Below are 24,488 nucleotides of genomic sequence, written 5' to 3' on the forward strand. Positions count from 1 at the left end.
GTTCTTTGTTTCTATGTTTGTTTTTCCAGGTACATACTGTTCTTTGTTTCTAAGTTTATGTTTTTCCAGGTCAATGCTCTTTGTTTCTATGTTTGTGTTTTTCCATGGACGTACATGCTGTTTGATTCTATGGTTATGTTTTTCCATGTACATGTTGTCTGTTTCTATGTTTATGTTTTTCCATGTACATGTTGTCGTTTGGTTCAGTTTATTTGTCTCACCCGTGGTGATTCTCCCCCTCTTGGAGTTGTGATTAGTTGTTTATAGACCCAAACATGGTAAGATATTTCTCCAAAGAGGGGGATTGGTGGTGATTCTGCTCAACAAAAAACTGTGCTCACCATTTTTAAAAACATATTTTTGCTGACTTTAGACGTCTTCTCAGGAGAAACTGTTTGTGTGCATCTCCCTGACTCACCTTTATCAGTTTTGTGTCACTTGTTCGGGAAGAATTATGTTTGTCCACATTGTCATATTCCACAGCTGGAAAACTGTGTAAAAATCACATTGCAAAATGTTTTGATATTAGATGACAATGGTAATAAGGGTTCCCAGACAGTTGACATCTTCCTTGTATAACTTCAGATAATCTTGAGCAGAGTTTGCCAGCATCGTTTCTTCTTCTTTTTTGGGCGTTATTGCGGCTTTCATCCTGTACCGTTGCCTCCGTCCTCTCTAACGTTCTCACTGCTTCAGCGCATAATAATAATATAATGATGTAATAATAACCTTTATTTGTGTAGCACCTTTCATGTATGACCTGTAACTCAAAGTGCTTTACATTAAAAGGCTATCAAATAGTCAGAATAAAAGCAAAGCAAACAAGCAAAATGCATAAAGTAGAATAATAAAATAATGAAAGACATTAAAAACAGGGCAAAAAAATAAAAGGTGAATATTATAGTCATTTTCAGGTTTAGGGTCATCCATTGAGACCATGGAGCATAACGAACGATCCTCAGCGAATTATTTTCTTATTTCAATGGAGTCTTGAATTTTCGAGATTAAAGCCTTAAATTTCATACTGGTCCTACACAATCATTCAGTGCTCCTGTTGTAGTGGGATCCCAAAACCGTCTGCGAGTATGAATAAAACAACTAAAAACAACGTTGAAACGAGAGCTGAGGTTTCAGGACAAAGGCCCGATATTGGGAAGAAAAAAACTCCTGATTTGACCTTGGTGCGGTCGAGCTGATCCAAGCAGATGGCGGCTATTCCCAAACATAAGCCCCCCCCGTCTGCCTCGCCTCACCGACTGACCTGGGTTGTAATTTGGAGGACATGCTTCAATAATCCAACTAAGTTTCCCTTGAAAGCTTGAAATCAAGTTTACACTCAACCATTGGATCATTCATTGAAAACATTTTGTTTGTTTGTGATCTAACACTGGATAAAGCTAACTTTGAAGCATTAATAACAGGGCCTGAATCCCATAATGAGTGGTGAGGGATACACACCAATGTTGAAGTTCAAATTCAAGAGATTATTTGTCACATACATATACATAGGGTCATACATATATGCAGTGAAATGTCATGACACCCAGTGATTACGCACGATAAGCTCTATAAGCTCTAAAAATACTAAAATGTGCGTAATGAACACAAGGCGCTCGTGCAGGCGGCTGCAAGGGGCGATGCCACAATCGCGATTCTGGATTCTATATCCTCCTAATTTAAACTTACCTTGACTTACCTCCATCACTTACCTCACAGAGTAGAAGTCCTAGTTATTAAAACGATTAGAAGATATTAAAACTTGGTAAATGGGAATGTCAATGTTGTGTGGCTTCTCAATTAAACATAGAACCAAACAACATTTACACAGAAAACATAAACATCATAAGAGTTTTTCAGTTAATTAGGTCCAGGAAAACTGGAACGACAACTGGTCACGTGGCCTCTTCCTGTTATAGTTATGGCAGCAAATGAGGGAGGAAAGGAGAGGAATGCAACCAGGAGGGTGCTGAGTGGCATTCAAAGCAGGTGTTGGTGGCGTGTGCATGTGTGTGAGTGTGGATGAGTCGTTCGGGTACGTCTTGTTTGGGGCCGTTGGAGTGGGGAGGAAGAAGAAGAAGAAGAAGAAGAAGAAGAAGAAGAAGAAGAAGAAGGAGGAGAAGAAGAAGAAGAAGAAGGAGAATCTTCAATCATCACACACCACGCCACACTACAACACATGCATACACACACTTTGGATGGTGGCTGGTGAAATGTGGCCTCTGCATTTGATGCAGCAAGAGGGGACCGGGGGCGTGTCTCTCGTTTTGTCGGAGGAGACGGGACGTCCCTCTGCACGGACCCGTGGGGCAAGACGGAGCGGAGTGGGTGGTGTTGGGCTGGGTGGAGGGGTGATGAAGGGGATACCCATATGGTGTGTGTGTGTGTGTGTTCTGATCAGACTCGGCGATTGTGTGTTTGGGGTTTCATGACTACTGATTTTGACTAGTTGCCAAGTTTTTCACAATAGTAGTCGATTAGTCGTCTTTTACCTGTTATATAAGAAAGATGCAGAGAGGAGTTCTCGGATCTCGGAACCCACCAACTATCGGCCTGACAGTGATTTTGCTTGTTATTCGTTTTTTTTTTTTCTTCAAATTTACTACTCACAACTTGAAACAATCCGTGTCGTAGATCGGATTTCTGATCGGAAGTCTGGGCTCAGTCATCCGCTGGCCATCACATCTGGCAATTGTATTTTGTGAGTTAAAGTAATAAGGAGAACAAAGCTGAATTAAGATATAAATGTAAATACATATTTGAATAAATTGTTTAACCACTACAATATTTACTGTAAATCTGGTAACTTTGACAAAAAATACGTTGTCCACGACTAGTCGACTTCTGCCAACAGCGCCGACTAGTGGTTATAGTAGTTATAGTAGTTATAGTGGTCGATTAGTATAGTTGGTGAAACCCCTAGTGTGTGTGTGTGTGTGTGTGTGTGTGTGTGCGTGCTTTAAAACGTCACAACACTGTTTAACGGTTCATGTCATGATGAAAGCTTGAACTGATGTTTGGGAAGGAACTTTCAAGTAACACGAGGAGAGAGAGAGAGAGAGAGAGAGAGAGAGAGAGAGAGAGAGAGAGATTGTGCGGGAGGGAGAGAGAGAGAGAGAGAGAGAGAGAGAGAGAGAGAGAGAGCGAGATAAAAAAAATGGCGCCTCGCTGCTGCACTCACTGAGCCAGTGTTTTGGAGCCGACAGAGAGAGACACACAACGAGGACGGACACCCCGCGCGGGGAAAGCGGCAGCATGGTGAACACCAGGAAGAGCTCCCGGCCGGTGCCCGCCATCCCCTTCATCTCGTCCAGGACGAGGTCGTCGTCAAGAAACGAGCCCAACTCCGAGGAGCGCGTAAGAGCCGGGGCTTCCTTTCTTTGCCGGCTACGCTATGCTATGCTATGCTATGCTACGCTACGATATGATCGCCCCAGATATGCAATGCTATGCTAAGCTAACCGTGGCCTCTCGGTGTTCTGACACGGCGTTTATTTACAGCGAAACAACACTCGCCGCGCACTTGACACTAGCCGGACAGAGTGGACAACACAACAAAAACCCCAATTCCGTCTGTTTGCGGGCGATTCCTTGACGTTTTATCCGTTGTTTGGTTATCAGTCGTACGGAGAAGCGCGAGCTCCCAAGTTGAGTTCCCTTTGTGTTTGGTGGTTTCTCGCCGGCTTGCTTGTTTTGCCGCTGTCCCCAGAAAAGTATTCCGCTCCCCCTCGGCTCACAACATGCGGGACTTTTACTGGAGACTGGATACTTAATTTTCAGTGTTCGTCCCAAATTAAATAAGTTTGGAGAATTAGGAGGAGCTGTAGGTAGCTAGCTAGCCGGTTAGCCTTGGTGTGTGTGTGTGTGTGTGTGTGTGTGTGTGTGTGTGTGTGTGTGGTGTAAGATTGGAGACCCAGCTGGCTGCTTCGCTTCCCTCATTCAGCAAGCTCCAACTCTGGCAACTTTGTGTTGTTGGTGCTGGGTTAGGGTACGGCTCTTTCTGGGGTTTTTGATCAAAGCTGTGTGGCTGGCGCAATGGGTTTTGTTTCCACTGAGGTACTGGTTGGGCTCCCCAGTTTGCTCTGCTTCTCTGACCTGTAGATTGCCGGTCGGCTGAAAATGTAAACATTGACATTGGGCAAGGCAGTAGTAGTAGATGTTTCTCTAACATGGGCATTACTCAAACCTCAATGATATCGTTTTTTTGTATATCTAGTTGTTTAGCCTTCCGTGCCATACATCACCGATATAACTATTGCACATACTTCCATAACATTCATATGGTGGTAGGCAGTTGTCTACGTTGCGTTGTTTACAAAGGCATAAACTAATGAGATGGTGATATTATTTTGTGTAAACACCTTGTTTTGTGCCCTGTCACAGCTACATACAGCCCTGTTAAGATGCATTTTAAACTGTTGTATTGCGTTTGGATAACATAACAATAAAATAACGTAGGACTGCCAACTGAAAGTCAACCAGTCGAATAATCAGTTGGAAACCCCTCAGTCGGCTGAGATTCTTCAAGTCGAGCAGTCGTATTTTCAGTTAGTGTGCGTGACAATAACAGGCTAAAACAGATATAAGCTTACAAAATGAACAGGGATAACATTTCAATGGGGAATTATAAATAAGAGGAATCATAGATATCTTTTTATATGTGTGAATCCAAAGCGGCTCTCAGTCCCAATCACCGTGTCCCGTTTTTCCAAATAAAACAACTAAAACAGTGTGGGGGCGAGACTCGGAGGAAAGACTCCTTGGGATTATTTTCAACGTATTGCGCATGGAGGGGGGTGATCGAGGAGAGAGTCACAGAGAAAGTGTCCCCATTACGCAGGGGTCTATTCCATACGCACTTGTTTCGTTCCATAAAGAGACACCAAATAAAATAACCTACATCTAAAATTAAAACTGTTTTGGGAAGCCGATCGCTGGCACCCCACCGTGCCCTCTGTGCAGTCGGCGAGGGGGACGGGTGCGCAAAATGCGCCCCGATGGCTTCCACTCTGCCCCCGGCCTCGGGATGGTGGCCTAGGTGGCCTACTATCTTGCCTGTATGAAGAGCTGAGCTGGCCTAACCCGGCCCGCCCCCGCCCCCTGCTGCCGGCGGCGAATAGTCTAATATGTGCATTAGACCGTATTTATTTATTATTATTAAAAACATTTTTTTTCGTGCAGTAGCATGAGGGACATGTATATACCAGTTAGTGTTTATATACAAGTTAGACCATCAGTCAGACTTATAGCATTTTTCAGTCTGTTTGTCATCCAATTGCCTGCGTTGAGACAGTGACACTTTCTAGCACGGCGTTATAGTTTTCTCCAATGTTTTAGAAGATATGGTGTCATATCAGATGACCCTAACCCTCAATGACATGGGGACCATGAACATACTGTATGTCTACATTTTGCAGGTTATTCTGCGAGCGTTTAGACAAGCCTTCAAGGAGGCATCATTGTATTTAGGGCAGCTACACACAATAATTTTCTTATCTATTAATCATTTGATTATATTTTACGACTGATTAATAAAACGATTAATTTTCACCCGGAAAGTGAAATTGGACATTTAAAAAGTTTACTTAATTTATATTCAATAGCAATAATAGCCTGTTAGTGAAGTACAACATGAAACAATATCAAAACAGCAATGGTCAGCAACACTCTACATTATAACCAATTAAACACAAGACAGTGTAAATAAAGTAATAAAACAAATCCTTTATTCCATTGGAGCACCCTCTCCCTTCCACACACACCCTTTTACAGTTATAGGGATTAAAACGTGCGCACAAAGAAGTAATAAAATCAATACAAAAAGATATTGCCTGGAGCCCCACCACCAACATCCTATAGCAAACACAGAGCTATTCCTGTGCATGTAGAATAGTGTCCAAATGAAACACACAAACGCGCGCATGTAAATTTTGTTCATATTCACAACCCAAGTACAGGGCTCCAGACTAACTTCTTCCACTAACTTCAACTACTTTCTTCCTCCTGAAATTTTAGGAGCACTAGCACAAAATTTGGCAAATGCTGTCTCCCCGTTCCAGAAGTGCAGGATTTATTATTTACAAGTAAATTATTGACACAAAGACATCCAGTTTTTACTAAATTAAGTCCCAAAGCAACCGAAAGCAACAGGGAGACACATGGGTTTTTTGGAGCAGTACGGAACGGGACGGTCCCTTAACTCAGTTGTGTTAATAAATAAATAAATAAAAATAAAAAAAGTGTTTCATACGTACAGGAAAAAAATAAAGACATCTAAAATAAAAATACAGGAGCTGGGGTGCACCGCTGTCTGCAGGAGAAATAAAAAAACCTCTGCTCTAATTTTTTGAGTTAGGTTTACGTTTGTCATTTTCAATACAAGTAAGAAACTAAATAAACCTAAATCTTTGTCTATGAGATTATATTATATATTGCTATATTATAATCACAACATCTGCATATTGAGCATCAAGTATATGTGGTGGGGGGGGGGGGTGCCCGAGTCAGAGTTTTGCTAAAAAAAAAAAAAAAAAAGTGTGTGTGTGTGTGTGTGTGTGTCCTGAAAGATTTCAATTTCCCAGACAAATGGGAGAGATTCCGGTCAAATATGATCTGTTTATTGAGCAACTGATAGGCAGGCTATACAGGTACTCCTAACTTAATGACTGAGTTCCATTCCTAGGACCAGGTCGTTAAGCAAATTGGTTGATAAGTGAGGACCGGTGTTATTTCACGGTAAGGGGGCGTAGCCATTGAGAACATTAGTGTAGTAAATACTGACAGACTGCGGGAATGAGGTGTGTGTGTGTGTGTGTGTGTGTGTGTGTGTGTGTGTGTGTGTGTGTGTGTGTGTGTGTGTGTGTGTGTGTGTGTGTGTGTGTGTGTGTGTGTGTGTGTGTGTGTGTGTGTGTGTGTGTGTGTGTGTGTGTGTGTGTGTGTGACACGCTGAGACCCCACGGTATTGTACACAGCATACAATACAGACTGCTTAAACAGGTAGGTCATTAAGCGAGGAGTACCAGTATAGAGAGTGACATCCTCAAGGCATACTCACAAAAAGTTAGGGATATTTGGCTTTCGGGTGAAATTTCAGGATGAACCTAAAATGCACTATAACCTTTACAGGTGAACTTAATTTGACCTTCTCTAAGCCTTTGAATGCACATGTCCAACTGTTCAATGTTTCCGTACTTTTTGCACAACTTGCTGTTATCTCACAAGGAGCTGAACGGCAAAATTCACAACAGGTGTTTGATCCATGGCTTTTGTTTCAATACATTGTTTGAGATAAGGGAATCACCATTGCATGCTTCTTAAATGCCCCACTTTCATGATATAATATCACTGTAGCGTGAACCTTTTACATTTTCCATAAATGTCACCCGAAAGCCAAATATCCCTAACTTTTTGTGAGTAGTGTATAACGAATATAACTACTTGAAATAATTTCTGTTCGTGGACTATAAGTAACAAGTGCAGCCGCTTTAATTAACATATCGACGAATGTGATGGGTCAGAGGTGAAGCTTTCAGATCAGCTTTGGAATCGTCCAAACTGATTGGCTTCTTGTTTCAACTTGCCGAGTGCGGAAATTGTCGAGTGGTCCACCCAGCACCAATTCAAATTGTACTTGGAGGGAAGCAGTTTCAATTATTTTAAATATCAGACTTGAACAGATTTTCCCGGTCAAAAACCGGCAATTACGGATAAAGGAAACGCTGGCCATCTAAGCGGGAATGGGCATCGAGGTAGGGGATTGTTTGGTTAAGATAAATTCATGTGGAACACCGCATGAACCTCGCACCGATGAGACCCAATCACCAGTGGAAGCTTGACAGCTCTGAGCAGAGAGGGGGAGAGCCTCAGAGCCTTTACCGTGTTCTGAAAGTGGAGTGGAGAGGGAGAGGCCCTCTCCACTCCACTTTCAGAACACGGTAAACTGCACTTACCCCGTTTCAATGCACTGATTTTTCCTGGTGGATTAAAAAAAACAAAAATACATTTAAAAAAAGTCTCATCGATGTCAATCATGACCAAAGGAGTCTAGACGATTTCATTGTAAATCTTCCCAAACGTAGCATGTTTTACTTTTATAATAGGTTATAGATACCAATCGTTCTGCGTTCCTGATTTGTGTTCCATGTAGTAAGGTCTGTTACGTCTGCCCATTTTTGAGTTATTTGCCATTTATTTATGATGAAATGGATCACACGGCACCAGAACAATTGGATGTGTGGATCATCATGGATATATACAGGTACATCTCATAAAATTAGAAAAGTTTAATATGTCACAATATTGTCACTCATTTCAGACAGTGAAACCCATATATTATATAGATTTATTACACATAGAGTGAAATATTTCAAGCCTTTATTTCTTGAAATGTTGATGATTGTGGCTATAGATAATGAAAACCCAAAATTCAGTGTCTCAGAAAATTATATTACATAAGATCAATTAAAAAATGATATTCTAAACAGAAATGTCAGGCTTCTGAAAAGTGTGTTTATTTCTATGCACTCAATACTTGTTTGGGCCTCCTTTTGCATGAATTACTGCATCAATGCGGCGTGGCATGGAGGTGATCAGCCTGTGGCACTCCTCAGGTATAATGGAAGCCCAGGTTGCTTTGATAGCAGCCTTCAGGTCATCTGCATTGTTCGGTCTGGTGTCTCTCATCTTCCTCTTGACAATACCTGAACCCCATAGATTCTCTATGGGGTTCAGATCAGGCGAGTTTGCTGGCCAATCAAACACAGTAACACCATGGTCATTGAACCAGCTTTTGGTACCTTTGGTACCTAGTGTGGGCAGCTGCCAAGTCCTGCTGGAAAATGAAATCAGCATCTCCATAAAGCTTGTCAGCAGAAGGAAGCATGAAGTGCTCTAAAATGTCCTGGTAGATGGCTGTGTTGACTGTGGACTTCAGAAAACACAGTGGACCGACACCAGCAGATGACATGGCAGCCCAAATCATCACTGACTGTGGAAACTTCACACTGGACTTCAAGCAATGTGGATTCTGTGCCTCTCCACTTTTCCTCCAGACTCTGGGACCTTGATTTCCAAATGACATGCAAAATTTACATTCATCTGAAAAGAGGACTTTGGACCACTGAGCAACAGTCCAGTTCATTTTCTCCACAGCCCAGGTAAGATGCTTCTGACATTGTCTCTGGTTCAAGAGTGGCTTGACACAAGGAATGCGACATTTGTAGCCCGTGCCTAGGATTCGTCTGTGCGTTGTGGCTCTGGATGCGCTGACTCCAGCCTCAGTCCACTCCTTGTGAAGCTCCCCCAAATTCTTGAATGGATTTTGCTTGACAATCCTCTCAAAGCTGTGGTTATCCCTTTTACTGGTGCACCTTTTCCGACCACACTTTTTCGTTCCACTCAACTTTCTATGAATATGCTTGGATACAGCACCCAGTGAACAACCAGCTTCTTTAGCAATGACCTTTTGTGGCTTACCATCCCTTGTGGAGAGTGTCAATGACGGTCTTCTGGACATCTGTCAAGTCAGCAGTCTTCCCCATGATGGTGTAGCCTACTGACCCAGACTGAGGTCGTTTCTCAATACCAAGTACACAAAGTCCAGACTTGCGGACTTGGTAGTTCAGACTTGGCAAGTTCGACTCGGGAGTACAGACTCCTCTCCGCCATTGCCATTACCACCTCTTGGTGCGAAATGCATTCTGGGATACTTGGCTGTCCCAAGTCCACACAAGTCACCACCGACGCATCCTTGATGCGGACTTTGAATTGGAGCAGTACTTGGGCTACGATTGATGAAGTCCACAAGAACACAAGTACAGACAAGAATGCAGATTGAGAAAGGCCTTGAGAGACCATTTAAAGGCTCAGGAAACCTTTGCAGGTGTTTGGAGTTAATTTACTGATTAGGGTGTGACACCATGACTTTCCAATATTGTACTTTTTCACAATATTCTCATTTTCTGAGACACTGAATTTTGGGTTTTCATTATCTACAGCCACAATCATCAAAATTTCAAGAAATATGAATTGAAATATTTCACTCTACGTGTAATGAATCTATATAATATGGGTTTCACTTTCTGAAATGAGTGACCAAAAATATTGACCTTTTTCATGATATTCTAATTTTATGAGATGTACCTGTATATGGATTGTTAATCACTTTGTATTTTTTTGTGAATTGAAAAATGCAATATTTTAATTTACTGCCTCAAGAGTCAAGTTATCGATTTATTTCTCTGAACGAGTTTTGAGGCCATTCTTCTTCCCGATACAGCGATCAGCCACAACATTAAAACCACTCACGGGTGAAGTGAATAACATTGCTCATCTCGTCCAATCACATCTGTCAAGGGGTGGGCTATATTAGGCAGCAAGTGAACAGTCAGTTCTTGCAGTTGATGTGTTGAAAGCAGGAAAATTGGGCAATAGTTAGGATCTGAACAACTTTGACAAGGGCCAAATTGAGATGGCTAGACGACTGGGTCAGAGCATCTCTAAAACGGCAAGTCTTCCGTTTTTGTCTTCCGCTGTTCCCAGTTTGCAGTGGTAGTACCCACCAAAGTGGTCCAAGGAAGGACAACCGGTGAACCATCGACGGGGTCATGGTCAGGGCTCATTGATGCGCGTGGGGAGTCTAGCCTGTCTGGTCTGATCCCACAGAAGAGCTATTGTAGCACAAATTGCTAAAAAAGTTAATGCTGCTATGATAGAAAGGTGTCAGAACACAAGGTGCAAGACCACGATGGAGAAAGAGTTTCCGTTCGCGTGGTTACACACAGGGATTTTTTTGTTTCATTAAATTTAAATTTGGAGCAAAGCGGCTTTGGAAATTAAAGTTTGTTGAGCTACATGTGTGTGATGTGCGTGCATTATGGGACAGGATAGGTGGTAGTTTACATCACAGCACAAAAAAAATCCCTATGATCAACCCACCCCAGAATTCTGAGTAGGGATGTTAATAATTAACCGCTAACCGTCTAAAATAATTTTGGCCGATTAATACTACCTAAATGTAGTACAGTGAGAGTAAAAAAATTATTAGAACAAAAAGTAATAAAAAAAAAAAATAGTTGCATGGTAAACCAAAAACAGATTATTTAATACGACACAATCTATTTTTATTTTTTAAACATGGCGGCGGTGTGTGTGTGTGTGTATGTGTGTGTGAAGTTACAGGAGCCATATGAAATGTAAAAACAATGATTGTTTAGTTATCATTGACTGTCTGCCATTCTATGTTCAAGGGCTTCTGGACAAACAGAACTTTTCAGTTGCTCCGCTTGTCACTGGGGGGGACCGTCCATTAAACATATTGCCGATTTCTTTTCTGTGTGTCCGATTATTATTAATTATTTCTAGCGCTGTACCCGACTCAGAATTTTGTCAGTCTAATCAAATTTGGCTGTTTAATGCGAAAATTTGACGGGGGGAGTGGAGTTCGAATCCTCCAAATAAAACAGCTAAAACAGTTTTTCGTTGTTTTATTTGGAGGAACGGCTCTTCGGCTGGGCAATTGGATGATATTGGATCAGGGTGGAGAGCTGTGTTCATGTATAACAATATATTTATATTTATATCCCCTTATTCTAAATTACAATGTGTATTGTCCAATTTAAAAAAAAATGCGTTGTTCATTTAGTATACATTACATTATTCATAATTTGCAGGACAGTGCCCTCATATTTTAGTCTTATTGGATAACGGTTAATTATAATTATTACGGTTAACAAGAGTTGTCTATCGGTCAGAAAATAAATTAAAATTAGAATCCCTAATTCTGAGCGAAACTCCTGCAGCCAAGACTGCCCCGTGCACACACACACACACACACACACACACTCGGCTTCCTCTCCCATTTGGAAAGCAGTACTAGGGCTGACCCCTGAAAGTCGAAGAATCAAATCATCAGTTGGAAACCCATCAGTCGACTGAGATTCTTCAAGTCGAGCAGTCGTTTCTTTTTCTTTTTTTCTTTTTTTACTTTTTTTTTGTCAGTCAGTGTGCATTACAATAACAGGCTTAAACAGATGGAAGCTAACAAAATGAACAGGGATAACATTTCAATGGGGAATTATAAATAAGGGGAATCATAAATATATTTATGTGTCCGCGTCCAGACACGGACCTGACCACGCCTCTCCGTGCTCCCCCCATCGCCGCGGGGAGTGACGTCTATCCCCTCTAGTCCGATCCCACAGAAGAGCTCCTGTAACACAAATCGCTAAAAAGTTCATGCTGGCTTTGATCAAAAGGTGTTGGACCACTCATTCATGGCCTGGTCTGATCATGTTTTACGTTCTACATCATGTGGATGGCTGGGGTTAGGGTCTGATGGAGCATCTGTGGGATGTGCTGGAAAACGAGCCCGATCCATGGGGGCCCCACCTCACAACTTCCAGGACTTAAAGGATCTGCTGCTAACGTCTTGGTGCCAGATACCACAGGACACCTTTCAAGGGTCTTCTGGGCCTACACAATATTTGTGCTTATAAGTGGTAGTTTTAATGTTGAGGCTAATTGGTGTATACTATAAAGGTGCCATGAAATGGACAAAATCGACCATTATATTGGTAATCGCAGTTAATTGTTAACTAAAATTCCATAATGGTGAGAGCCCTAACAACAATATAGGAATAAATCCTAAATAGGAACTTCCTTATTGAAATGCTTAGAACTTTATTTTTACTTTCGCTTCCTCTCAGTTCAACTTTCCCACTGTTCCAGATCTAAGGAAAATCATGCCAAATAAACCATTTGGCATAAGTATTAAGTATTCCACTCTCCTCTAAATGTTACTGGTTTGTCCTTTTGCGTTTTTCTTCAGAAAGAGCCTGGGAGTGACCTGAGCAGTCCCAGCAGCCCTCGGATGTCTCCACCTTCTAAGCGGCCCCGTCGGCAAACCACCTCCACCCCCAGCTCCAGTGATACCTCTCCGTCCCCTCAGTCCAAGAGCCAGCGAGTCAGCTGGGACATTCCCACTTACCGCACCAGGTCAGCATAACTGTAGTGAACGTTTTTACCTGTGTATGAGATAACAATGCAATTATTGTGTATATACTGTATTTCCATATTGGTCCCCAAAGATATTGCTATGCTTTCTTTATTTGATATAATTATGTTTGTTGAGTTCAGCTAAGCACAGTTTAGACGCTTTCAATCAATGACTTCATGTTGGAGTAATTTATCGTAAATAGATATCAACAGTATAATGTGTTTTATTAAATGTTCACACATGACATTCTTCTGCTGTCTTCTGTTTTATCTCCAGGTTGTCCTCCCGCATAATGCAAAATGGGCATGGTAATGATAACATTTTTAATGTTTTGTTTTAATTTAAGCTTCTCTATAAAGCATGCTGAATCCTGAATTATGTTGTGAGAGTGAGACTTGATTTTTTTTGTTTGGTTTGGTTTTGGTTCAATGTTGTAGCCCATATGAGCCACTGCAGTGAGGAGAGCGGCGGGGGTGATCACTCTCACATGAATGGCCATGTGGAGCTCAAGAGGAGCTGCAGGGTTAGGAAGAGCCAATTTGAACACCTCAACCAGAGCCTGCTGTTTGACCAGCTGGTCAACAGGTAAATGACCCAAATGCAACAGTGTTCTGCCACTCCAGAGCTGTGTAAAAACACATGTGTATGTATAAATGTGAATGTTCCTTCATTCAAAAATAAACTGAATCCAAATTTGGCCTGTTCAGACCTGGCACATTAAAATTGAGAACATTGAGATCCGACCGCTCAGGCCACTCTCGGAGGTGGTGGGTGACCCATTGAGCAACATTTGTGTGACAGTCTGAATGCATACGTGTCCCTGGCCGTATTGAAGGACCGCCTAATCAACCACTTAAGCGGGTACAAGGCCTCATTCAAATTCGGAGCGTGAAGAACAACAATACACAAACGGCAAATTTACAAGCAGATATTTCTAAAGAAAAACCCTCCTTCAAAATCCTGTTACATTAAGTTAAAATGTGTCTTAAAAAGGTGAAGTAAAAAGTATACTAGTATATAGTACTAAAGTATATAGGTACTTCCGGTCATGGCGCAGGACGCAGACACCACCGCCAGAGCTAATGTGCCTCTCTCCAAAAATTGAACTGCGTGGAGGAAAGCCCCACAGGTGCTGTGATTGGGCCACTTGTTTTGGGTCCTGTAAGTATTTCCCCCACATAATTTCCTCCAACTCATTTCCGCATTGGACTTGGTAGCGAAATTACAAAGTTAAACTCTTCTTAAAATGACAACGATTTGAGAACTCATGGTGGGAAATACTGCGGACCATTGCATTGGACATGACAGAATGTGCATTATAACACATCCGTCAGATCGAACCTGTCCTTTTAAAAAAAATAAAATAAATAAAATAAAAAAATGAACATAGCTTGAAAACTGGGATGATTCGCACAGCAAAATTTTGGTAGAATATTAAGATGTGCAATATTAGTGAAGAAAGGGCACTGCTGCCAGCAGGCTTCTGGTGACGCCTGCAGTCAGCGCACAGAACCATGAAAAGCTCACCACCACCGTAGACACCACAGAGGAAATACCGCTGTGATTTAGTGGAACCATGTCTCGACCATTAGTCGTAAAAGAGTGTCAGTTAGTCTTAGGGCTGGGTATTGTTTAAAAAATGACGATACCAATACCGGTATCCTTAATGTGATACAGATACCGATAGAGTACTTCATTCGATACTTTTTTCCCCTACTAAACCCATCATGTGAATTGAAGCATTCAGTTGTGTAAAATGCCACCACCCCTCCCCATCCAAATGATTTTTACACAAATACATTTTGAACATGTTAAAACTATTGAAATATTTATTAATAAAAACTGTGCAAAACTGTACAATGAAGTATTTGGGCAGTGTCATTTACAGGAGGAGAACCAGTACAAAACCAGTACAGGATAAATGATTACAGTGATGAAAACCTCTTTCACTGCTCATATGGACACCTGACTGTTGTTCTAAGACGGACTTGAAAAATCGTACAACTTTCCTTTAACAGACCGTTGTAGCTGCTGCTCTGCTACTGAGCCAATCACACGTCACATTGAATCGAAGAACGTTTGTGATGATTGAACGCGAGAAAAAAACATAAAAAGTCTTTTTTTTTCTCGATCTGCGTACAAAAAGGATTGAATGCAGGTATCATTTGACTGGAGAAGGATCAATACTATTTGGTATTGGGTTATTTCAATCGATACTTTAAAGGTATTGTGTACAAATACCCAGCCATAGTCAGTCTTCAATAAGTACAGGTGCACGTCCTTGCTTTACGTGCACAGATCTGAACAAACACCCATAGTTTATTCCATTGTCTGTTTAGACAATGGAACAAACTATGGGTGTTTGTTGTTGTTTTCATTTTTTTGCTAGCACTGCAGAGGCTGTCCTTCAAGAGATGGATAACATCAGCAGCATCAGGCAGAACCGCGAGGTGGAACGACTTCGTATGTGGACTGGAGACACCGAGGAGGTGAGCATGTCAGGAACAGACAAGGCTGACTTTTTATACAGAACCATAACGTGGACTGGCGAATGCCAATCTCACAGGAACTGTCCGTTTCAGGAAAACATGGACATGTATTCCAGGGTGAAGCGCAGGAAGTCCTTGCGTAGGAACACATTCAGCATGCCCACACACCACAAAGCCATGAGCAAAAAAGAGCAGGTAGAAGAGGAGGAGGGGACAGAAGGTCAGTCTCCCCCTTATGTGCTGTACATGAGAGAAGTTTTAAAGGGATACTGCAGAATCCTTATGCATGTTGTTTGATCATTGTGTAATAAATGTAACTTATTATTGGTGAATGTTGAATTATGATGCTAATCACGCTTATCAATTGTCAATTTCACACAGACAATGTATTAGAAATGTGTTTTGAATGGAATTCTGCGACTTGTAGTGTAATCCATCTAATACCAACGATCTTATAGATTTCCACTTAAACGGGTTCACTCTTATAATATGCACCTGATTGTTTATCGCTGCAGTTTTTTATGTTGGGCTGTCTTTTTTTTTTAACATGCATTCCCTTTGGAAACAATGCTGTTCTGCCATCTCCCAGAATCGCATGGAGAGGAAGATGAAGATGCTGAGGATGACGACGAGGATGATGAAGGAGATGAAGCAGAGGAGGCAGGGGAGGAAAATGACAGACGGTACAACCTGCGGCAGCGCAAGACCGTGCAGAGATATGAGGCGCTGCCTATTGGTTAGTCTACTCTGACAACTGAATTATTGAAATTCCTGAATTTAGCCCTAGGGATTAATACAATGTTCTCTGATTATTTTAATTCTATTTGCATACAATGCAATTACTTTTTTGTATGCCGTTTGTTTGTGTGCATACAAATGTATTTTTCCAGTGTTGAAATGGGGATCAGATTTGGTCAGATTCTATCATTTGTGTTGCGTTATCTCACCCAGTTTGTGTTTGCTTTCTCAGAGCCTGTGAACAGGAAACAGAGCAACCCCTCACTTTTTGACACCCACAGATCCCCAGCAAGAAGAAGCCATATCAGGTGGGTAGATAACTTCATTCTTTATGTGCTAAGTTACTCAGAACAGAACTATCTGATGATAAAGCACTGGATGCTGAGAGGTGACCTAGAAACCTTTTGATTTCTTTCTGCATTAAGCAATATTTCTGTTAATCAAATTGATTTAGGAGACTCCCTGTAATATGAAGGATCGCTTAATACTGTTGAACGCCCTGAGAACCTCCAAAAGCTACTGCTCCATGTTTTTATGGCTGACTGTTTTCGTTTCCCCCTCTGTTCTCTCTAGAGTGAAGAAGCACGCCATCCACAGCAGCGACACCACCTCCTCCTCTGACGAGGAACGCTTTGAAAGGAGGAAAAGCAAGAGTATGACTCGTGCCCGGAACAGGTGAGAACTCTCTTTATTTTCCCCCTCCTTCATTCCACCCCTTTTCCTTTATTTTCCTCTTTTCCTTGCGTGTACCCACATATTTATGTGATTGTATATTTGAGTATAATCGAGTCATTGTCATTTGGTCTACAGGTGTTTGCCTATGAATCTGTGTGCGGAGGACCTTGCTAGCGGGGTGCTGCGCGATCGGGTCAAAGTGGGTGCCAGTTTGGCCGATGTGGACCCCATGAACCTCGACAGCTCTGTAAGTAGAGACAGAAGGCGAGACAGCATACGTAGCTGGGCATCCCGTAGCAGGGCCAAATTGTGATGGCTAGACGACTGGGTCAGAGCATCTCCAAAATGGCAGGTCTTGTGGGGGGTTCCCGGTATGCAGTGGGTAGTACCTACTTAACCTGGTCTAAGGAAGAACAACCCGCAGGATCACGGGCTCATTGATGCCGTGGGGAGTGAAGTCTAGTCCGTTGAAAAAGATAATGCTGCTATGAAAGAAAGGTGTCAGAACACACAGTGCATCACAGCTTGCTGTGTATGGGGCCGTGTAGCTGCAGAACAGTCAGAGTGCCCATGCTGACCCCGACCACCGCCCAAAGCGCCTACAATGAGCACGTAAGCGTCAGAACTGGACCATGGAGCAATAGAAGAAGCTGGCCTTGTTGATGAAGAATTAGGGTTGGTTAGGGTCCAAGCCGATTGAACATCTGTGGAATGTGCTGGAACAACTAGCTCCATCCATGGGGGCCACACCTCGCAACTTCCAGGACTTAAAGGATCTGCTGCTAACGTCTTTGTGCCAGATACCACAGGACACCTTCAAAGGTCTTGTGGAGTCCATGCCTTGATGGGTGACAGCTGTTTTAACGGCACAAGTGGGAGCGTGTGTGCGTGTGTGTGTGTGTGTGTGTCATAAATACGATAATATAAACGTAAAACTGCAGAGAAGCTCAGATGGAAGGAAAAAGAGACCTTAAAGAGTGATAACAAAAACAAATAACATTTTCACTGGTAGTCAAGTGCCATTGCATGAAGTGTTAACAAATCAATTATAGTTAACTGTACAGGTCACTAGTTCATTATTCACTACACTAGCGTTCACAATCTTCAAGACTGAAATAACGGTAAGGGGGCAGGTCCTCGCTTAACGTCCAATTTGCTAAACGACCTGGTTGTAGGAAAGGAACTCGGCCGTTAAGTGAGGAGTACCTCTGTATGCAGATTAGCGAAATGAATAAAAATCCAACCATGGAACAAGGCAACATCTGATAATGTGTGACAAAATATAAGGTTGTATTTACCTTATACAATGTAACTAAATTTAAAAAAAGGTTGTTGAATCTCTAAGATGTCACTTCTGAGATTGATTTTTTTTTTTTTTTTCATTTCAGAAGGAATTTTAAGATTAGAATTTTTTTCCAGTTGGTTTGAGCTGGATATCCACTATACACACATTTCAAACACGGCACGGAACAGGTCTACATTTTCTTTGTGTGCTTTGTTTAGATGTGAGAAAATAATTGCAGCTACTTATACATTAATGATTATGTCATGTCTAAATTTGCATGTACACAGATACTGGTCTGCTCATCTTGCATTAAGGAAACCGTTGAGTAGAGGAGACCATTTTGAATGTTTAACTTTCCTCCTCAGGTAAAGTTTAACAGTGTGGGGGGCCTCAGTAACCACATCCAGTCCCTGAAGGAGATGGTGGTGTTTCCTCTGCTCTATCCAGAAGTCTTTGAGAAGTTCAAGATTCAGCCTCCAAGGTGGGAGTTGATTATAAAGCCAAAGCTAGCTCTGTTATGGCTTTTTCATGTTCAACTTTTTGTAAATAGTTTTATTTTTGCCAGTAATTGAGATGAATAATGTACAAACAAATTAGTTTTAGCTCCTCTGTAATGTGTTTAATTCTCTTCTTTATTTAGGATCCCTTGCATTATGAAATGTTATTATTTTCTTGGAACAATTACATAGAGATGAGCTTTTCTGATTGTTGCGACCAAAAATGCTTGATTTTGATGTTTGTGTTTATAAAAAAAAAAAAAAAAAAAAAAAAAAAAAGAAAAGCTTACTTTTATTCTATTACTAATACAGGAGTCTGATGTAATAACATGATGATATACGATCTGCATATCACAGAAACAACTGAAAATATTAATGACTGAACTAGGCCCAGGAGAGGCAAGCCACGAAAACAAGATGTCTCCAGTCTGAAATCACGAAACATAATATAAGGAGACCTAAGATTAACAGAAAAAAAAAGAAAAGGGCTGTAATTCTCCCCTGGCACCCACTTCTACAGGTGCCCTGATGATGGCACAGCTGAGTTAATTCACGTGAGCACACCTAGAGAGAGAGACCAGCAGGACAGCAGTTGGAGCCCATAACTAACCAAGAACCATGGGCTAAAATTTACAAAAAAAAAAAAAAATGCTGAACTTTTGCTTCAGTCTGGGTTATACATTGTTGAGAATGGTTGTTGTGGAGAATTATTGCAATTACATTTTTCTTTATTTATTTTTTTGTTTTGTCAGCTAGTATGTATAATGCGTTCTGTGAAATATAAAATAACCATGAAATCAAAGCTGAAATCAAAGTTGATCACCTTATCATTGCCTTATGTTTCCTCTTTGCCACCTACAGAGGGTGTTTGTTCTACGGACCACCGGGAACAGGAAAAACCCTTGTAGCGCGGGCGCTGGCTAATGAGTGCAGCCAGGGAGACAGGAAGGTCTCCTTCTTCATGAGGAAAGGCGCCGACTGCCTCAGCAAGTGGGTCGGAGAATCGGAGCGTCAGCTACGCCTGCTCTTCGACCAGGTGAGACAGTGGAGAAGGGTTACTGAAGGGTTATCTGTGGGGTCAAAGGCCAATCTCCAAGAATTTGAAGTGACTTGCCTTTCTTGGCTAATAAAACAGCCATTCAATGTGTTTGCGTTACGTACACCGATCAGCCACAACATTAAAACCACCACTAATAACCACTTATATTGTGTCTGTCCCCCTCGCGCCGCCAAAACAGCTCTGACACATCTAGGCATGGACTCCACAAGACCTCTGGTGCTGTTCTGTGGTATCTGGCACCAAGACGTTAGCAGCAGATCCTTTAAGTCCTGGAAGTTGTGAGGTGTGGCCCCCATGGATGGAGCTAGTTGTTCCAGCACATTCCACAGATGTTCAATCGGCTTGGACCCTAACCAACCCTAATTCTTTATCAACAAGGCCAGCTTCTTCTATTGCTCCATGGTCCAGTTCTGACGCTCACATGCCCACTATAGGTGCTTTGGGCGGTGGACACAGCCCCATACGCAACAAGCTGTGATGCACTGTGTGTTCTGACACCTTTCTATCATAGCAACATTAACTTTTTTCCGTAATCTGTGCTACAGTAGCTCTTCTGTGGGATCGGACCAGACTCCCCACGCACATCAATGAGCCTTGGGCACCTTTGACCCTGTCACCGGTTCACTGGTTGTCCTTCCTTGGACCACTTTAGGTACCACTGCATGGAACACCCCACAAGACCTGCCGTTTTGGAGATGCTCCGACCTCGTCCTCTAGCGTCATAATTTGGCCCTTGCCAAAGTGGCTCAGGTTTTAGATTGCAAGCTTACACTTGCCCAATTTTCCGGCTTCCAACACATCAACTTCAAGAACTGACTGTTCACTTTGCTGCCATATATGTCAATGGCACCTGCCATTGACAGGTGCCATTGGAAAGAGATGTTCAGTCTTGACTAACCTGGCAGTGGTTTTAGCGTTCTGGCTGATAAGTGAGTATGCTCCTCTATATGCTGCTTTCATTGTCGGTGGTGGGGTCGCCTTTCCGAGCAAGAATCCGTTACGGAGGATTTGGTGGATTACCACCTCAACCTGATTGATCAGTGTGTTTAGTTGATAAATACGCTCAGTTTGACAATGGTCTCATCTCAGACTTCTGCTTCCTCATCAGGCGTACCTCATGAGGCCTTCCATCATCTTCTTTGATGAGATTGATGGCTTGGCGCCTGTTCGCTCCAGCAGGCAGGATCAGATACATAGGTAAGACCAATCAGACGGTTTTCAACCTGAAGAACATAAATGCCTTGCTTTTGACACAAAAAGTTTATTTAGGACAGGAATGGTAGCTTGCACACCACGTTGGAAAAACAATAAATGCAATCAAATGCATTTGGACGTGACCCAGTTCCTGTTTCAATTTTTCGAACAAAAACTAACATAAATAAATGTAAATATGAATAAATAAACGATCATATTGTTTAAATTTTTAAACAATTTGTTGCAAGTCAGAAAATAAACTATTGTGCAAACACATTGTTTTATTTATGTTAAGAGTATTTGAGTCTGTAAGTTATATTATTGAACTTCAAAAACTGGGTTCACTCAAAATATGAAACATGCATGAACATTCATTCCATTAGGCATTTGTCATCACCCCCCTATGGATCTTCTTTTTGAATAGCAAACTATAGATAAGCCTGTTCCAAAAAAAAGTTTGCCAACTTGAGAACTTTTTTTCCCCACTGTCCTGTTTTTCTCCTTCTCTTTAAAGCTCCATCGTGTCTACTCTGCTGGCTCTGATGGACGGTTTGGACAGTCGTGGTGAGATAGTGATCATTGGTGCTACAAACAGACTTGACTCTATCGACCCTGCACTCAGGAGGCCTGGGCGATTTGACCGGGAGTTTCTTTTCTGCCTGCCTGACAAGAAGGTGAGAGAACAACAATCACAAAAACCCAGGAATGTTGGTTGGGCCATTTACCTCACAAAACGTATTTAGGTACTCTGTTCCCTAAACTACCAGCATTTTTGGCAATACAGACCACCATTATCGCTTATACACTTGGCAGCTTTATTTCATGTCTGTGGGTACCAAGCGAATCCCCAGTATCTCAGCATGTTATTTATAAGACATTTGCTGTTGTTCCAACACAGTTACCTCCTCACCGACTGATTTGGTCTCTTGCATTGATTGATTGATTCATTCATTCAGGCAGGTGTGTGCACCCTGCTAGTTGGCAAATCTTCTCTGCCAGCGTTTCCCTTTCTTTTGTAATTGACCGTATGCGAAAGAGTGATTCATATTGGGTACTTGGCAAACTTTCCTCCGTCAAACTGCTCCGACACCGAGCTGAGAAAAAGAGCTTTTGATAACGACAATAATAGGAAAATGGTTAAAGATTTGTTGGAGACTTGTCAAACAAGTCTCACAGCATGGGATTCTACAGTAATTAAGGGAGGTGGGACATGCTATAATTTTGCAAATGTTCTATTGTAAAATAAATAAAAAAATACATTTTCTAATAATAAGTAGAATAGTTGACTGTGAACTTTTTGTATAGTAGATGTTATTAGTATGTGTCGGAGTCGACCCACCGGTAGGGGTTTAGGGAGGGAGACCGAGTCTTTTTGGTGCTGGGGCGCCAACATGGCGTGAGTTTTTTATTACAGAAGGGAACCGAAAGGCTCACTGGTTAAACAATGAACAATAATAATAACAATCACTCGGGGCGCAGGAGGAAAGACCACTCCCCTAGCTCCAGGTCGGCTGATGAGCCCCTTGCGCCGATCCCCCTCTGCAAGACGTACAAACGTTAAGAAGCTCCCCCTACAGGCAGGAAGTGGATTGTAACTTGGCTGTATATGGTCAGATCTGCCTCAAGCTTCACAGGTTTTCTACGAGTCCTGGCCCGAAGACATAAAAATGCGAGTCTTGAGTTCGCGCCCCCTACTGACAGGAAATGGATTGTAACTCGACAGTCCCAAACTTCAAAGGTTTGCTAAGAGCTATTTACGTGCCATTATTGAGTTATGGTAATAGTAGTGCCTGCTGGCAATTGAAAATGACATGTTTTATACTTTGATGTACTCCTCCTAATTACATCTTACTCCTTTGCTAAGTGTCAGATGGTTGTGAAAGTGTGCAGCTGTGTCAACCGGTATCCCGCCAGCACCCCGATGTGCGCAAAGCGAGGGCCCGTTCAGAGCTGCTTGCCGCTCTCGTCTATTTTATTTTCCAACGTTTATTGAACAGGAAAAAAATTGTGCATGCGGTGTGCTGATGCATGCCCGAGCCTTATGAAAGTCAGAACAAACTTTTAAATAACACCTTGTAGATCTAATGAGTGAAGATTCAGCAACTGGATTGCTTATTTCTCGCCTCAATTTTGTTCAAAAACAGATTCTGATGGACTGATAAGGTGAAGCACGGAAAACGGAAGTTGTGCTGAAAGATGTGACTTCAGAGTTCCTATAAGCAGTGCGACAACCAGAAAAAAAGCCCTTGAAAGTATCTAGTTCTCGGGGGACCTCCCTAGTTCCCCTCAGAGTCCCCAGAACAGTTAGGTGTGAAAACGCCTATACTGTACCTCGTTCTTACTGGTGCTAGGCCCCTCCTCCCAGTTTTCTGTAACTTGGTCCAGGGTTATTAAAAGGGGTTCAAAGAGAGAATATCCCGTGGAGGCCCGGGCAGCCTCCCACACTGCAAACAACAGGGGGTCTAACCACTTTTACGGCTGTTGTTGTGAGCGGACTTCCAAATTATGTTTTGCAGAATTCCAGCGCTCCAACAGACCATCGGTCTGGGGATGGTTAACACTGCTCGGGATTGAACGGACGCCAAGTAATTCGTAAAGTTCCCGAAGTGTGCGTGACATAAAGGGAGTGCCGTGTTCGGGCAGGATTTCTCTTTCTGAATCCAGACTTGTGAATGTGACCTGAACGCCTGCGCCACATTTTTTGCCGTAGTACTGCGCACAGGCACTGCTTTGGGGTACCGGGTTTTATAGTCCACTCTGACTTGTACAGAACGATATCTGTGAGCACTGCGGTCTAATGCTCTCATGAGGTCCATACTGAGTCTTTTGAACAGGACCTCGACTAGGGGAGGGGCTTAAACTAGCGTAGCAGGAGGGTTGGCCAATTGACACTCAGGAAGCGCAGCGCTCCACTTGCATATATTTGCCCAAATGCTCGGCCAATAGAAGCCGGTCATTATCTGCTGTAGTGTTTTATGGACCGTGACCGGCCCTTGGGTTATGGTCGGATGCCTGGAAGAGCATTTCCCGGTGGCTCTTCGAACTAACAACCAGGTAATTTCTTCCCCAGACTTAGTGTCACGGTTCACTCTATACAATCTATCCCTAATCACCGGAAATTACTGGTGGGTGAGCGTGGCTTCTTGCACACCAACGCAGCATTGATTTTAACTACCCACTCAAAGGCCATGCGCAGGGTGTCATCTTGCGACTACTCCAGCAGAAAGTCGTCCATGGGCAGGGCCAATAGCACTCGGGAAGATCCAACTTAGGATTCCCTCTCTCCCAGACCTGTCACGCCCGCCGACAACCTCTCCGCGTCACCGCATGCCACGCAACACTCAAATCTCCCAACTGACCGTGATCGACTCTCCCAGCCTCTCTCATCAACCCGTCAAACCTTGGCCAATCCGTGCCCAAATCAGGGAGTGTGAGAAGCGGGAACTAACTGCAGCCATCACCGGATGCGTTTCCCCTAATTTCGAAATGTACCATCAGATATGTGTGAATATCACCACGTACACATTCAATTTACACCCATCGTGCCTTTACCAAAGCC

At 42.5% G+C, this 24,488-nt stretch overlaps 1 protein-coding gene across 1 annotated transcript in view; it reads left to right on the forward strand.

The window, feature by feature from the left end:
• Window positions 1-3,252: 3,252 nt before the first annotated feature.
• Window positions 3,253-24,488, forward strand: part of atad2b (ATPase family AAA domain containing 2B) — a gene marked incomplete at its 5' end in the record, with an annotated part of 132,203 nt that continues 110,967 nt past the window's right edge. Inside the window, 14 exons of the mRNA XM_080024571.1 lie at window positions 3,253-3,354; window positions 12,824-12,990; window positions 13,268-13,299; window positions 13,429-13,576; window positions 15,381-15,480; window positions 15,574-15,700; window positions 16,070-16,216; window positions 16,451-16,526; window positions 16,792-16,893; window positions 17,029-17,140; window positions 18,544-18,659; window positions 19,537-19,711; window positions 20,844-20,932; window positions 21,444-21,603. Of these exons, the coding sequence (XP_079880697.1) occupies window positions 3,253-3,354; window positions 12,824-12,990; window positions 13,268-13,299; window positions 13,429-13,576; window positions 15,381-15,480; window positions 15,574-15,700; window positions 16,070-16,216; window positions 16,451-16,526; window positions 16,792-16,893; window positions 17,029-17,140; window positions 18,544-18,659; window positions 19,537-19,711; window positions 20,844-20,932; window positions 21,444-21,603 (1,653 nt within the window). The remainder of the gene's footprint in view (window positions 3,355-12,823; window positions 12,991-13,267; window positions 13,300-13,428; window positions 13,577-15,380; window positions 15,481-15,573; window positions 15,701-16,069; window positions 16,217-16,450; window positions 16,527-16,791; window positions 16,894-17,028; window positions 17,141-18,543; window positions 18,660-19,536; window positions 19,712-20,843; window positions 20,933-21,443; window positions 21,604-24,488) is intronic.

The sequence above is a fragment of the Zeus faber genome, assembly GCF_960531495.2.
Source record: "Zeus faber genome assembly, chromosome: 2".
NCBI classification, from domain to species: Eukaryota; Metazoa; Chordata; class Actinopteri; order Zeiformes; family Zeidae; genus Zeus; species Zeus faber.